Raw genomic sequence first — 14660 nt, 5'->3', positions numbered from 1 at the left:
CTTATTCACCAGATATAGCCCCAAGTGACTTCTTTTTGCCTTCTCATCTGGAAATTTCGCTTGGTGGACAGATATTTTTGTCAAATGCAGAGGAAATCACCTTCGTGAACCATTATTTTGCACATAAAAAAGCCAAGTACTGTTCACTGGTCCAAGTGTGTACAGTTAAAACGAGAGTATGTTGGAAAATAAAAAAAATATCTGAATAATGGTAAAAAAAATAACAATTTTTAATTTTCATTTTTCATGATAATCTTCTACCACGTAGAACTACATCTATCATTTACCTTTGGTATACTTTCATCAATATTTACAATTATGCGTTCAATGTTTTAAATTTGAATTTTCATTTTTGTAATAATCATGTCACCTTCTGAAATTTCTGTAACTTTGCAGAGAGTGACATTAATGAATCCAGGTCAAATATTTTACTTATGGTGAACTCAATTAGAATGTATAAGATATCGAGTCTGCTATGGTAGGTGAAATTTCGAAGGCCTTCCATTTTTCTTTTCTATAATAGAATGAAATCAACTGATTTCCTGATTTAATTCTTTCGGTGATAAATAGTCCAGGACCATCATTTCTCTTGTTGAACACTTAACAATGATAATGTAAATAAAAAACAAACGATAAATCTGTTGGAGATGATTTAGGACTTTGTCACGCTTTCCAAATGAATAATTACAAAAACAATTCAAAAACAAATAAATCTGAGGATCGAAAAGTTGGGAAATAAAAATCCAAAGAATTCGTTGTGGGATCACGGGCCAAACAATAATAAAATTAACAATGCATTTCAACAATTTTTAATGAATTATTAACGATCCCCGTAAATAATGTTCCTGCTATTGTCTAAAGTTATGCAGGTACGTAAATCTGGATGTGATTTCGACACTACGGTTTCGTAATATCGCCGAAGAATGTTGAATATGAGAAATAAAATCACGGAGTTCTTATCAAAAGCTCGGCCCACGACTTACAATGGTTTATGATGTGGAAAAATTGCTGGTTGACACGGGACGTGGTTGTTCTTCAGAATAACAAATCCAAGTTTTGTAATTATATTATTTAACAACTGTGGGATGACAAAACATCATTTGTTAATTTTTTTATCGTAGCTAATCATAATGTGATATTTCACGGATTGTTTTTGGATTGTTTTCAATGCCTCAACCTTAGAGAGAGTCTATTATTTTTATGTTTATTTCTAGATCTTAAATTTTCATTTTTGTTTGAATATAAAGTTTATACAAGGTAACTTCTTAGGTGAATTGGGCAGAAAGTGAGTATGATAATTTCCTTTACAGATAAAAAACTCAAACAACGCTCATAAAAAATTAATGACGGTCTTAGCAGCAGACTATTGCTTCAACGTCAAACAAAAAATGAGAACTTTTTGTCAGACTGTTTACATTCATGATTCACCAATCTATTATGGAACAAGACCATTTATATTGAAACATAGAAGTTGTAAAAAAATAAATCAAAGGATTTTCTTCAAGCGTATGGTATTTATTATCAGTAACTATCAAATAGAAATCGATAAGTTTGAGCAATACATATTTCAAATGAAAGTTAACTTGATTTACATGAGTTGTTCAAAAATTTGAAGCTGAATCGCTGATGGTGAATTTCTTTTATAGTTCAAATAACTGAAAAATATTTCATTGATTTTGTTCGATTCGTGTTTTGAAATTATTGAACTCGCTTGATAATTCTATTCAATTTGACTTCTGCACCTTTTATGCACATTTGAACTAATATGATCATACTCCTTATACTTGGAGAATGAATGTCATAACCGTTTTTCTAAAAGAGGTATAGATGGAAGTCAAAAAGCCAAGCCGTTAATGTTTTATTGGGATTTGTATCGAACTCATCTATACTGTAATATATCATTGTCCATTGGAATATTGAGATATCGCATGATAGAACTCAGTGAGAATGAAGTATTGAGCTATTCACATGTGGGGAAAAATATGCAGGAGGTCTTGAATATTGTAATGAGATAGATCAAGAAAGAAGAACGTTCACCAAGAATACCCAGATAGGAGACCAGAACCTTCGGAATTTCGAAGTAAAGAGATCTACTTGTTGCTGGAGGTTGAGGAACTAGAACTGATATGATATCGATGATGTATGGTGGCTAGAAATGAAGCAAGTGACTGATATTTACAAATTGGGTAGATTGCAAAAGCCAAGGGTGACATTGAGACTGGTTTAGTGATGTCATGAATAACTTGAAAAACAGGCGAACAAATATTGATTGACTATATACTGGGTGCCAGGAATCATGAAAAACTACAAATTGCCTTTATATTTGGGCTTTGAACTAGCTCTAGAGATACCAAAATCATTGATGCCAGAGCAGATTAGAATATCGGTTAGTGAAAAACAAAGAATACTGGAAAATACATTCACACAGGATATAATCTTCTTAGCTCTGCACAATGAAAAAAGAGGCAGAAACAGCTCATGGTGTCTTGTGCGAATGTGCAATTTATGGACTACCAATCTCATATCCTAAAAAAACGGTAATCTTCCAATACGGTACCTACTTGTAAAAACTGATACGGGAAATAAGTTTATTGTTTGCAGTAAAAACATGAGTGGTTCAAAAATTATTATTGGAAACACTTCATTCTCATTATTTTTTTTTATTATAACACTAGTTGTTGCTCGCGGCTTCGCCGCGTAGAATCTGGTTTGTCATATTAACTTTCGTGACAGACCATTTCGAATAAATAGTTACAATATTTTTTTATAAACCCAAAACTTTAGGTTTCCAACTTCAAAATAGGCGAAATTCAATACAATCTTCAAACCTCTGTTTTTCCCCCTTTGGGGGTGGAAATTCCTGATTACCTTTCTTGATGCTTATTTACGCTATACAAAGAACCTACCTGCATATTTCAAGATTCTAGGTTCAGTAGCTTCGGTTGTACTATAAGAGTGTCAGTCAATCGATAGGCACCAATTTATACAATAAAGAATAGCACCAGTAAACATTGATAAACATTGGTAATCCACCTCCTACTAATATTATACATTTGTGAAGTTTGTAAGGATAGATGAATGTAATGTATGTTTTTACGTCTTTTACTTTTTCACGCCTGAATAGCTCAACGGATTCAAATGTAAGTTGGTATTTAGATAGATCATGACCTGGAATAACACATAGGGTAGGTTCTCACGGTAACGCAGGTCAAACGGCGGGGAACAGTTAGTATTGTATAAGTGGGTATCTATTTATCAACTGACACCGACACAGCCGAAGCTACTGAATCTAGAATCTTGAAAAATGCAGGTAGGTTATTTGTATATCGTAAATAAGCATAAAAAATGGGAATCAGGAATTTCCACCCCCAAAGAGAAAAATAGGGTTTCAAAGATTGTATACATTTTCGTCAGTTTTGAAGTTGGAAATCTGGAAGTTTTGGGTTAATTAGAAATATTGTAACTACGTGTTTAAAATGGTCTGTCACGAAAGTTGATGTGAAAAACCAAATTCTATGCAGGTGAAGCCTACACTAAGTGATGAATAGCTTCGAAAATCGAATAATGTTACCTATAAAGAAATTTGCAAAACTAACACAACCGTCAACGACGTCTGCCCTCATGCGTCTGCCCGTGTTCGGGTTACGCTCTTAGCGATGGCGCCTCATTGCTTAGACCTCCCCTCAATCCCCGCGCATCGGCACCCGTCGCCTTACAGTAGACGCGACACGTAATGGCTTACTGCGTTGCGTCAAGTTAATCTTATCGTGATAACTTTTAAACGGTACGTCCAAATTAATTAGTGTGAGAGACAAAGTTGATCTGTATTAAAAACGATAATTATATAAATTTTTATAACAATTTGACAAATATTTCAAAATATGCATTGTGAAAAAAGTGTTCAATTCAACTGTACTTATGGCTCAGTATTTTGCTTATAGTGGCTACCACATAAGAGGAAGATATAGGTATGCTATCGCGGACTTTTATTTAGAAATATAATATTCCAGATGAACAATTTTACGGTACATTATCTGCATGTAACTCCAACGGTATAGGCAGCGCATGTCAAGATAGTTCTAAGGGAACAAGAATTTTTCAGACTTACTTAATACTCATCGTTATATTATGTCCAAAATTACACAAAACTTTTGTAAATTGTAGCCTTTATGTTATTCTGATGTACAAGCTGTATTTATATAAAGTTTCATCTAAATGCGTTCAGTCGTTTAGGCGTGAAAGAGCCACAAACATACATATATTTATCCATCCTCACAAACTTTCACATTTATAATATTGGTATATCTAGATGGATATAGATAGTATAGATTATTTTCTTTGTTCAAATTGTTACCTGAGATGACATATAATTCCTAAGTTTGAAAATGTGATATGCATTCTAAATACATGAGACAATCTACATTCCATATCGACTAATCATTCGGTAGAGTACGTGACGTTAGCAATATAGTAAAATTTCGCAATCACAAACACATGCAAAACATTGACTGTAATTCGCTGTGAAACCAGGAAGCACTATTAATCGAATCAAAAACAAATGTGAGAACTCAACAAATCCTTCAAAGACTAATTACACAGATAAGATTTTCTATCACGCGGAATATAATTCGAGAAATGTGGTTAACTGTTTTGATATACGATCGTGGCGTAAAACGATACACACTTGGATTTATGATTTTGATATGAGTTCATATCACTGCTCCACTTGGTCTTGGTTCACACATGTTTTCATAATTGATGGTGATTATTTGGTTATTAACGTCATGTTTCTGTTTGTTCCAGGATATTAAAGCAACCAGGAAAGGCAGTTTTCTATTTGTTTACTATCATGGTGAGTAGAAAAACTGATTTTCAATTGGTTCTAGTATTTTGACGTTGTTGGACTTTCATTTGTATATCAATAAAACGATTGGAAGTGAGATTCAAATTATTGCAAACTAAACAAGATAATGTTTTATGGATATACACATAAATTAAAACTATTGTAAATATATCCAATTATAGTTCAATTCCTAGCAGGCTAGGAAAGTATAATATTGTCTTATTCATCATATCAAAAAGTAATTGAATATGTACAGAGTGAGCCAAATTGAATATGTACAGAGTGAGCCAAACTGGACAATTTTAAAGAAAAACTTCTGTTTTCGAAGTAGACAGATGAAAACTGATGGCTGTGTCTGAGGGTCAAATTTTACGACAAACTCGATGGTGAAAAACGCATATCGATATCTTGATAGATATCGATATGCGTTTGTCGCTCAGAAACAATGGTTTGTGTCTGAGTGACAACATGTTTTTCAAAAATGTTGATGTTCGAAAACTTGCTATTGCCTGTTTTCTGTCAAAAATTTCTTGTTTCTATGAAAGCATTCCCAAATCACTTTTTTACATAGAATTCAATGGTGTAAGAAACTTAATTTTCAAAGGAAATATTATTAGTTATTGATGGAAAACTACTTTTTTCAATGAGACACCCCGTATATTCCTACATATTTCAATATAGCTTTGAATTACTTTTCTAAAAATGTAGCACACTTGATGTAATAATAATGATAAGGAACAAACAATGAAATATATTTCTTCACAGAAGGTGTTTCAAATGTCTACCAGTTTGGCGAAACCTTTTCTGAACGTTTTTTGCCGAATTGATTAGTTCAATAGTAGTGAGAAAAGCAAAACTGTGCTTCATTGCCTCTTCCCATTCATATCTAGAATTGGTCGGAAATTTGGAAATAAGATATTCCAACCTCCCCCAGAGATAAAAGTCCATAGGCGTTAGATTCGGTGACTTGGCCGGCCAACGGGTAGGCCCTTGGTTGACAATCCAATTATTACCAAAATTTGCAGTCAAAAATTGGTGACAATTGCAGTATTATGAGGCGATGGCCGTCTTGTTAAAATATATTTTTTGAGCTATATTAGTGGCAATTCATCAACAAGGGTTTCAATATTTTGCCTTAAAATTTCTTAATACTTCTGAGTTGTGAGTGTGCCATTATGAATGAACGGGCCGATAATTCTAGCACTAAAAAGATCTGCCCCCACACTGAATCAAAATCTTCCTTGACTTATCTGCTCCACAATAGAATGAGAATTTTGTTGTGCCCAAGTATAGGAATTGTAGCGGTTGAAAATGCCGTCACCACTTTGTTACATCTTTCCAGGAACCACTGGCAAAAAGCCATGCGGCGTTCAAAATCTCCAGGTCTGAGTTGATGAACTTTTCTGGTACTGAATGACTTGAATTTGTGTTTTTTAAAAATTTTCCTAACTTAGTTTTTAGTAGGCCTGTTAATATTTTCCAATTTCGCGTTGATGTTTCGGGATTACTTTCAACCGTGTTAGGAATCAAACCTTAACAGGTAAGACCTCGTTAGTCCTTAGCTTGCACAAATTTCTCGACTTATGAGAGTTGTCTTTCGTACGGGAGCGACAGCTGATTAACGGAAAAATAGATTTTAAACAGACAGATTCAAACATAACAGCTTCTAAAACGACTATTTTCTTCAACCACTTATCCCTATTTGATCTTGCGAAAATGACTCTAGGTTGTCTTAACTCTGGATACCTCTCGTGAAACAAATTGCTGCTTCTGCATTTTCCCCAATTTGTATAAAACAGACTATCATATCCTCATTTTTCATAATTCTCATTGCGAATGTTTTTGAAAATTGAACAAAAACCACTAAATGAAGAGCGTCTTTACTGCTTGACAACCACCACTAAAGTTTTGCATTCTGTTTTATCGCCTACTTGATCAAAGTGGTTTCGTTTTAAGATGACTCTAGCATACATCAAATGTGCTGCATATTTGGAAAGGTAATTTTGAGCTCTAATAAAATATGCATGAATATGCAGGGTGTCTCATTATAAAATTTGTTTTCCATCAATAACTATGGATATTCCGTTTGAAAGAATAAGTTTTTCACACCATTGAATTCTACGAAAAAAAGTGTTTTCATACAAACAAGAAATTTTTGACAACAAAAAAGTTACAGCAATGATGATAGATGTCGATAAGCTGTCTTCATCATTGAGTTCGTCAAAAATCATGACTGCTTGTGAAAACAGTCATCAGTTTTCATCTATCTAGTTTGACAACAGGAGTTTACCTTTAAAAGTGTCAAATTTGGCTCACTGTGTACATCTTGAGAAAGCTCATATTCAATTGAAAGTCCAAACAGTTTTTCCATTGAATAATATATTATTATTTTTTATATGTTTAATGTTCCACAAAGGACTACTTTTATACCTAGCTACTCAAAATGAGTGACTAAAACCGATCCACTGTATATATGGAACTTCCATATTGATATTTTTTCAACATTTCCAGCATGGCTATCAATAATATTCAAAATTCATGAAAAATGTTATCGTAGATTTCTTACATTGGGAAGTTCTGGAAATTTGTAGAACTATTAATTTTTGTAACAAATAACTTCTGTGTTTATTGGAAAACAATATTTTCATTGTTATAGTTTTTGCAAACGGCATTTCACCATATTTTCCCAAATAAGCAAATTCTACCACTTCTGAAACCATTATCTAGAGTCTAGACTATCATATTGTACCTCTCTTGGGGCTTAGTATTTCTGGTAATTAATCAAAAGTTTGGGTCCTTTTAATGATACCATTATTGAGGTATGGAATTTGAACTAAGGCTGCTCACACAAAAACTTTTCAGAACTATCTTTCGAAATATTTCAATTATATTACTGAAACCATAATAAAATGATCTATGATAACTACAAGTGTAAAAACACAAATATCTTGCTATTACTATTGACAACATAATACATCAACCATAATTTAAAAATTATGACCTGTACATCAAAGGATGAACATCAAAAATCATTTCAATTCAGAACTAATAAATTCATCATATCCTGACTGATTGGCATATTAAGTATGATACATTTTATTTATGGGAGAATTATTCAGGTAGTTAGCCAGTAATGAATCGATCAGGTCAGTAACAGTAACAAAGATACAAATTGCTGCGTTAGTTATAATTCGATGAATTTTTTCAATATTTCAATATGAAAATATGTTTCAAATTTATCTTCTTGAGTGACAACAAGAATCTGTTATTCATTCACATCTTCATTCACTTAAGATAATGTGTTGGAAACAAAAAAAACTTTGAAAATAGACGAGTTCAGTAGAAATCTACCGAAGTTTCATTTCAATAATAGCACAGACGGCACTATTGAAACCCAATTCCTACAAACAAAGTTCAGTTGAATAGAGTTTATGATAATTAGGATACTTTTTTGGCGGTATTGTTGGAATTACTTTTGAATTTTCTCTCCTTTATATTTTCAATAACTGGTTTTATGACGGAATCCAAATAGGGAAAGCAATATACGTCATTTCCTTAAAAAAACATTAATTCAATACGCCACGTTTCTACTAGATACCCTGTATTTTGAAGAATTTTCAGGAAAAGCCCATTGCATTGATATCTGAAACGTTTATACGAAACATTTTTTTTAAACTCCACTCTTTCATCTCAAACTTCTAATGGAAGCATCGATGTGGCACACACTGTATAGAAGAAAGTGTTTTATACCTAGATAATGAATAAACGGACAGAAAAATCGAGATATAAAACAACTCATAAATAGAGATAATTCCTGAATGATAATAATGTTCGAAAAATGAGTTATATTTTATTCATTGGTTCTTTTCTATTTCTGATAGTTGATCTTCAAAAACCTAGAACGAATATAATCAAGTTTCTGCCCAAAACATATTCGCGTCTATTGACAACCAAACAGAAAATTTTGAAGTCTATGATGAATAAACAACATCGATTTTCTAGAAATATACTGTATGAAGAATGGTGTGAATTCGAATTCAAAAAATTGTTCTACTGGCATTGAATCAATACAAAGATATCAAAAACTGCGTAGACCAAACTACTCCCAATAAAGATACATAGATTTACACAAAAGTCAATAGGACAAAGATCCTACCAGTGTGCATATATAGCACACCTCATTCAGATATTGGAGAAGTATCCGATCGAGGTAAATAGATGTGAATATCATAAAAATTTACTGAAATTGTAATTTAAAATAAACAAATTCATTTCAGATACATATATCCTCATTTTCGTGAAGAATTATAGTTTGTGTCTTTTATGTCTCTAGTTTGGATATTTATTGAATTCCATACATGAATGAGTGTGCGCATAAGCACATAAAATTCAACTAAAATAGTTGTTGACTGAATATTTTCGAATAGTTTATACCTAAAATCATAGTGATAATAATTGTTCTCTTATTGATTGATACTGCTGTATACTATTCTTTGTGTTTGAACCCCACATACAAGCTACATTTGTTGTGTTGTGGGTTGTCCAATATACATTTGTATTGTATTTCTTATGATTGATTATCATTGGCAAATACATATGTATAATCATAATATATAGTGGACTATATGAAAGGTGTATACTATCTAACATTTTGGTTGATCAAAATATCATGGTTTACCTATCAATTGTTGAAATAGGCAGGTAATTAATAATTAAAAAATCTCGAAATAACTTTTTGTTCTATGCAAAATTGGTTGTGGTAAAACGCGGTAATAAAAAACGGGCCCGTGAGAGAAAATATTCTTTTTTCTGGCACGTTAGTCTTTTTGTGACCAGTTTTATTGAAGTTTTCCAACTTCCCATATCAATTTCAACAGATATGAGCAATCAATAATCCAAATGCACATAATACTTCATTTCTTTCAATGTCCGAAGAATAACTGACAAGACAATACAATCAACAAATCAAAACAATTCGTTTTCTTGTGCACACCCACCGTACAACTCCAAACGAGTATTTCCCACCAATTGGCTAATTATTGTGTGATTGAAGCAGTAACGTCAATTAAAAGGCTGCACAAACGTTACAAATCAGTAAAATGGCCGATATAATTAGATCGGCGATTATACCTTTATGTTTATCAGGTGCCAGTAGAGCTTTTGAAAGAGACCATATAAGCTAAACTTAATTATATTTATTGTTGTTGATCGTTGGAGGCGGAACCATCGGACAACTGAAATAAATATTGAAAGTGAAAAACTGTTCTTGCATTCACACTGTTCATCTTTTTAAATAGTGGATGACTTATTTTTTTATATATACAATCAGCAGCCTATTCATAATACACGTAAAATAAAATAAAATTTGAGACGTTAGTAAGTTCTCTGAAATTATTTATTTTATTTACGAGGATGTATCGATATCCAGTTAGCCTAGACCTGTTTCATGCATAAACAAGTTATTATGTTATCATAACAACGAAGAATAACTCATAAGATGTAACAGCTCTATCTCGTGAACAAAGTCCCAAGTAGGAAAGAAACATTCTGTGTATAAATACGTTTGAATACGTTTGAAAACTGTATCAAGGAGAGATACATACACATAGGAAAATAAATATTTAAATACATTTCGAAAAACAACTACTTTCCCGGCTGTTATATTTTCACTAAACAGTTTACAAAACTGCAACACGTGTTTCGCTATACAAACGTCTGTTCATACTACGTATGAAATATAGCATTAACAATAAAAGTGAATTATTCAATAGATCATACATTACTGTTGAAAAAATCTGTTTAAAATATGTTTTTCCGTTAACCAGCTGTCGCACCCCTACGAACGACAACCCTCAGAAGTCGAAACTTGTGCGAGATAAGGATTAACGAGGTCTTACCTTTTAACGTGTGATTCCTAACACGGGTTCGACGATAGCAAGTGAAGATCGATTGTTCAGACTAGGATTTGAACCACCGACCAACAGAGCAGTCAATTCGAGTGTGTGAACAAAGCACCCACGCCGAACCGCTTGGCTACCGACCGACTCAAATGAAATACAACATGAAATGAATACGGTCACTGAAATGATGAATCAGATGATACTGGAATACTCAGCCAGATCCAGAAGAAAATTTTTCAGATTTCTTCTGAAACTAGTATATGTTTCAAAATTTTTGATTTCTGTTGGCAGATGATTGAATATTCTGACAGTATTATAAACACTTGACTGTTTTATCGAATTGGTTTTTAGCATAGAAAGTTTTGCTTCATTTCTTTGGTGGGTGATAATATCAGTAATTTTGTATAACGATTTGTTTTTGTCTACTGAGCAGGCAGTTTCGCAAATGCTCAATGAGATGAGTCTTGAATAGTTTATAACAGGAAAACCTGGGTCCAACTTTACCAAGGTGGCGAATAGCATGTTTCTGTAGAACAAAGGTTGTGCAATAAAATTTATCGTAAATGAAGATATGATTATTGCTCTTGGCGTATGAGAAAATTTGATTACAAGCTTCAGAAGAGAAACATTTTCCTTTGAAGATGAAATCGAAAATCATGATGCTGTTCATGACTAAAATAAATATCTGAAGCTCTGAAGATTTCATATGTATATTTTATTGTATAGTTCACATCGTGTCGAACATGAGAAGTATTCACGAATGGACTGATTCGTTACTCAATGAAAATTAATAATTATTTCTTCTCAGAATATTGACCAGAAGCGTGCAAGTTTAGTAGGATGGCATTCTAATTGTGCTCGATTTGATAAAGCCACTCAGTTACTGTGGTAGATTTCTACGGCCCAGAATTGAAGCAGCAGTCGGTGAAAAGGTCTCTCTCTTCAAGGTCTAAAAATTTCGTTTTCAAAATTTGACAAAAGAAATTTTCGGGATAATAACGAAAAATTACGATTCCCCGTTACCGAACATGAATAACGCCATCATCCTCCGTTGTCCAGGCTCGAAAGCCTTTCAACTGGGCATGTTCCCTCTATCCAGCTGTGGGTAGAAGACCCAACTTTATTTATCCAAATATATTTTACATTAACATCAGTAAACAATAAACTCAAATATAATCATTCTAACTAATAGTAATAGTAATAATTGAAATAAGTTTTAACAATAATAAATAGATCGTTCATCGATCACCATAATTTTCCTTCAACCTTGATAAATAATTCTGCCCATGTGTTATATTTGCAATGTTTGAATCAGAAAACAAACATTACAGGTCCTCAAGTCAGATCCTTTATATTTCATACCGATCAGCTCGGATTGGAAAGATCGTCACCTCTCCAGTATGTCAGAAAGCTGACAGCCTGCTTCTCATATATCTCATTTCTCCCGCACCACGCTCTCTGCCCATTCATTCGCGATGCATATCCATTCAATCCTTTTCCCATTTGTATCTCTCAGTTGCATTCTACCCCTTTCTAGTTCCAGCCTTTCTTTCCATTCTCTCCACCCAACTTTGTCTCCATGCATGCATCTCTCAAGCACATGATCTGCCGTTTCAGGCTCCCCCACCCACACGGGCAAGACACTTTCGGTCCCAGGTTGAATTTAGCCAGGTAACCCGGAAAGTTACTGTGCCCTTTAAATAGTATTTCTACAGCCTTTCTCGACAGAGTCAGAGCTTCAAATCGGATGGCTCTACAAAATCTGTATAGCAGTCGCCCTGTCACTCCCTTATCCCATTCTAACTGCCATTCTTCCTTGATTCGCTCTTTCATCCGTTTTCTCTCTTCATTCATATCGCTCATTCTTCTTACTTCCCATGTAACGTGGTCCTTACCAATACCTTTCGTGGCCTCCTCATGCGCCTTTTTATTTCCAGGATTATCTCTTTGGTGTCCTTTCCGACATACTATTTCAGTCCGAGCTCCCCTCTAATTCCTTGCTTCAATCATCCTCTGAATCCTCGTACTGCTTTCATTCTTTCCACTGCTATAGCGGAATCGCTGATTATTCTCACATTTTCATTCACACTCCATATGTTAACCACTCTCTCTATCGCAATCAGTTCAGCTTCGTTCACACTGTTCTGTTCCGGGATTCTTTCGTTCCCTAGAACTCATTCGCTCTCGTTCCTTTCATACGCCTAGTCTATGCCCGTATGACGAACAGTCATGAAAAAAAATTATGTGAAAAAGATTCGGAAAGTTTCAAATACGAATGTATTTTGTTTTGTAGGATAGCACCCTTGTATAGTATATATGACGTCAATTCGAATGGCACAAAAACTAATTAGTTACTGAACAAGTCGGCAGTTTCAATGTGTTTCAATGAAATCTATGAATGGCTCCATTATTTTCTCAGTAAACCTACAGTTGGGTCAATAAAAGCATACACATGCGTCTTCAATAGAATATACGATAAATACTACAAGTGAAAAATGAAGAAATATAAATCAACTTTCAATGAGACAGAGTTTGAAGATGGAATGTATTTATACAGATTGATTACTGAAGTGTTAATGAATTTCGTGAAATCAACCCAAAGTCATAACATGGAGTTTTCACTATTACTGCATTTTAAAAATTGTTTGATTTTGTTGGATGTACAAATTGATGATGCATGCGTATTCTTCCATTGTTCCAACTGAAATAATGCTTCCTTTATCAATCAATACATGTTTTCTTGTTTTTCAGCCCCCTAATTGTACATACCTTTTTTGATGGAATTATCGTTTCTTCTTAGTGTCTTTTTTCTTTTTGTTACAGATTTTGTTGTCGCCAATGGATTCTCTTGGACACGGTTACTGTAATAAACCCTGTTTTGGACCTGTAACGAAAATAAAAATTTACAACGATCGATCTCATGGGAACCTGTACGTCGACGGAAATAATGTTAAAAGCAACGGTCCTGGCAGTAGTAAGTATGATATAAATGTTAATTTGCCGTTTTTCATCTGTAATAAATATTCCATTTATTTTTCATATATCATATTTCAAATAGTTTTCCAAATATGCTTGGTAAATCCAGAACTGACGGTGGAAATAAAATATTTTTTTTAATGTTTGTATTCGAAGAAAATAAAGGACAGCATTATTTTTTGTAGAAATAAGAATTTTTTTGAGAAATTTTGCAATACCCTTTTCTTGATAGCTTTTCAATCATGTAGATCGACAAAATTTTTATCAGAAACCATAAAACAGTTTTTCGATTGGGTGAGTTTGAGTCAGACATCTGAATCTCTCATGAGAGAAATATTGTTTTATGACAGTTGAACGTTATTATTTTCCAGTATATTTGGGGTTATGTTGAATTAAATAGTCAACTCTCAAATAGATTCACATGCTTTTCAAAAATTTTGTTCAGTGTTTTTGCTTTTTTTTCTTCTGAAGTACCATCGAATAACCCTTTTCTCTTTTTCAACAAACTTTCCTTAGTAAATGAGTACAATCATAAATTCGTAAAATGAATCTAATGAAAACACTTTTTCTACATCCGAACAAAAGTCTCTATACCTTAGGTAATGAGTATCATCAAAAAAGTTCCCGATATAAATTATTGTTACTTTGTTGTATGGCCATGTTACGATTGCGCACGGCTGGTGTAAACCTTGAAGTAGGAATGGGTCAATTGAGGCTGAGCCTATGGCCAGGAGCGCTTACTGCGCAACCTCTGCTGCAGGCAACCAGTGATGCAATTGAACCGAGGTTTGTATTTAATAAACCCTTCAAAATACAAATAAAACGGATCACAGAGTCAGATGCTACAAATGCAGTACGCATATATACAGACGGCTCAGAAACGAAAGAAGGCGCAGGATGTGGAGTGTACTCCAGATCACTAAGCCTAAGAATTGGGTGGG

At 33.6% G+C, this 14660-nt stretch overlaps 1 protein-coding gene and 1 long non-coding RNA gene across 9 annotated transcripts in view; one reads left to right on the top strand and one right to left on the bottom strand.

Annotated features, from left to right (window-relative positions):
- Window positions 1–14660, bottom strand: part of LOC141483070 (uncharacterized) — a 309939-nt gene that overhangs the window by 105253 nt on the left and 190026 nt on the right. For all 4 annotated transcript variants that reach the window (XR_012465886.1, XR_012465885.1, XR_012465887.1 and 1 more), the window contains exon 3: window positions 13513–13627. This is a non-coding gene — a long non-coding RNA (uncharacterized lncRNA). The remainder of the gene's footprint in view (window positions 1–13512; window positions 13628–14660) is intronic.
- The window catches only part of LOC111504691 (uncharacterized), a 213708-nt gene that overhangs the window by 190945 nt on the left and 8103 nt on the right, over window positions 1–14660 (top strand). For all 5 annotated transcript variants that reach the window (XM_074177267.1, XM_074177271.1, XM_074177269.1 and 2 more), the window contains 2 exons: window positions 4804–4852; window positions 13567–13717. In XM_074177267.1, coding sequence (XP_074033368.1) covers window positions 4804–4852; window positions 13567–13717 — 200 coding nt within the window. The remainder of the gene's footprint in view (window positions 1–4803; window positions 4853–13566; window positions 13718–14660) is intronic.

Source organism: Leptinotarsa decemlineata, unplaced genomic scaffold (assembly GCF_025532065.1).
Source record: "Leptinotarsa decemlineata unplaced genomic scaffold, Ldec_3_MD MMD2_tig00002974_RagTag_RagTag, whole genome shotgun sequence".
NCBI lineage: Eukaryota > Metazoa > Arthropoda > Insecta > Coleoptera > Chrysomelidae > Leptinotarsa > Leptinotarsa decemlineata.
Note: the sequence above shows the minus strand (reverse complement) of the source record. Positions and strands in the feature narration are given on the sequence as shown.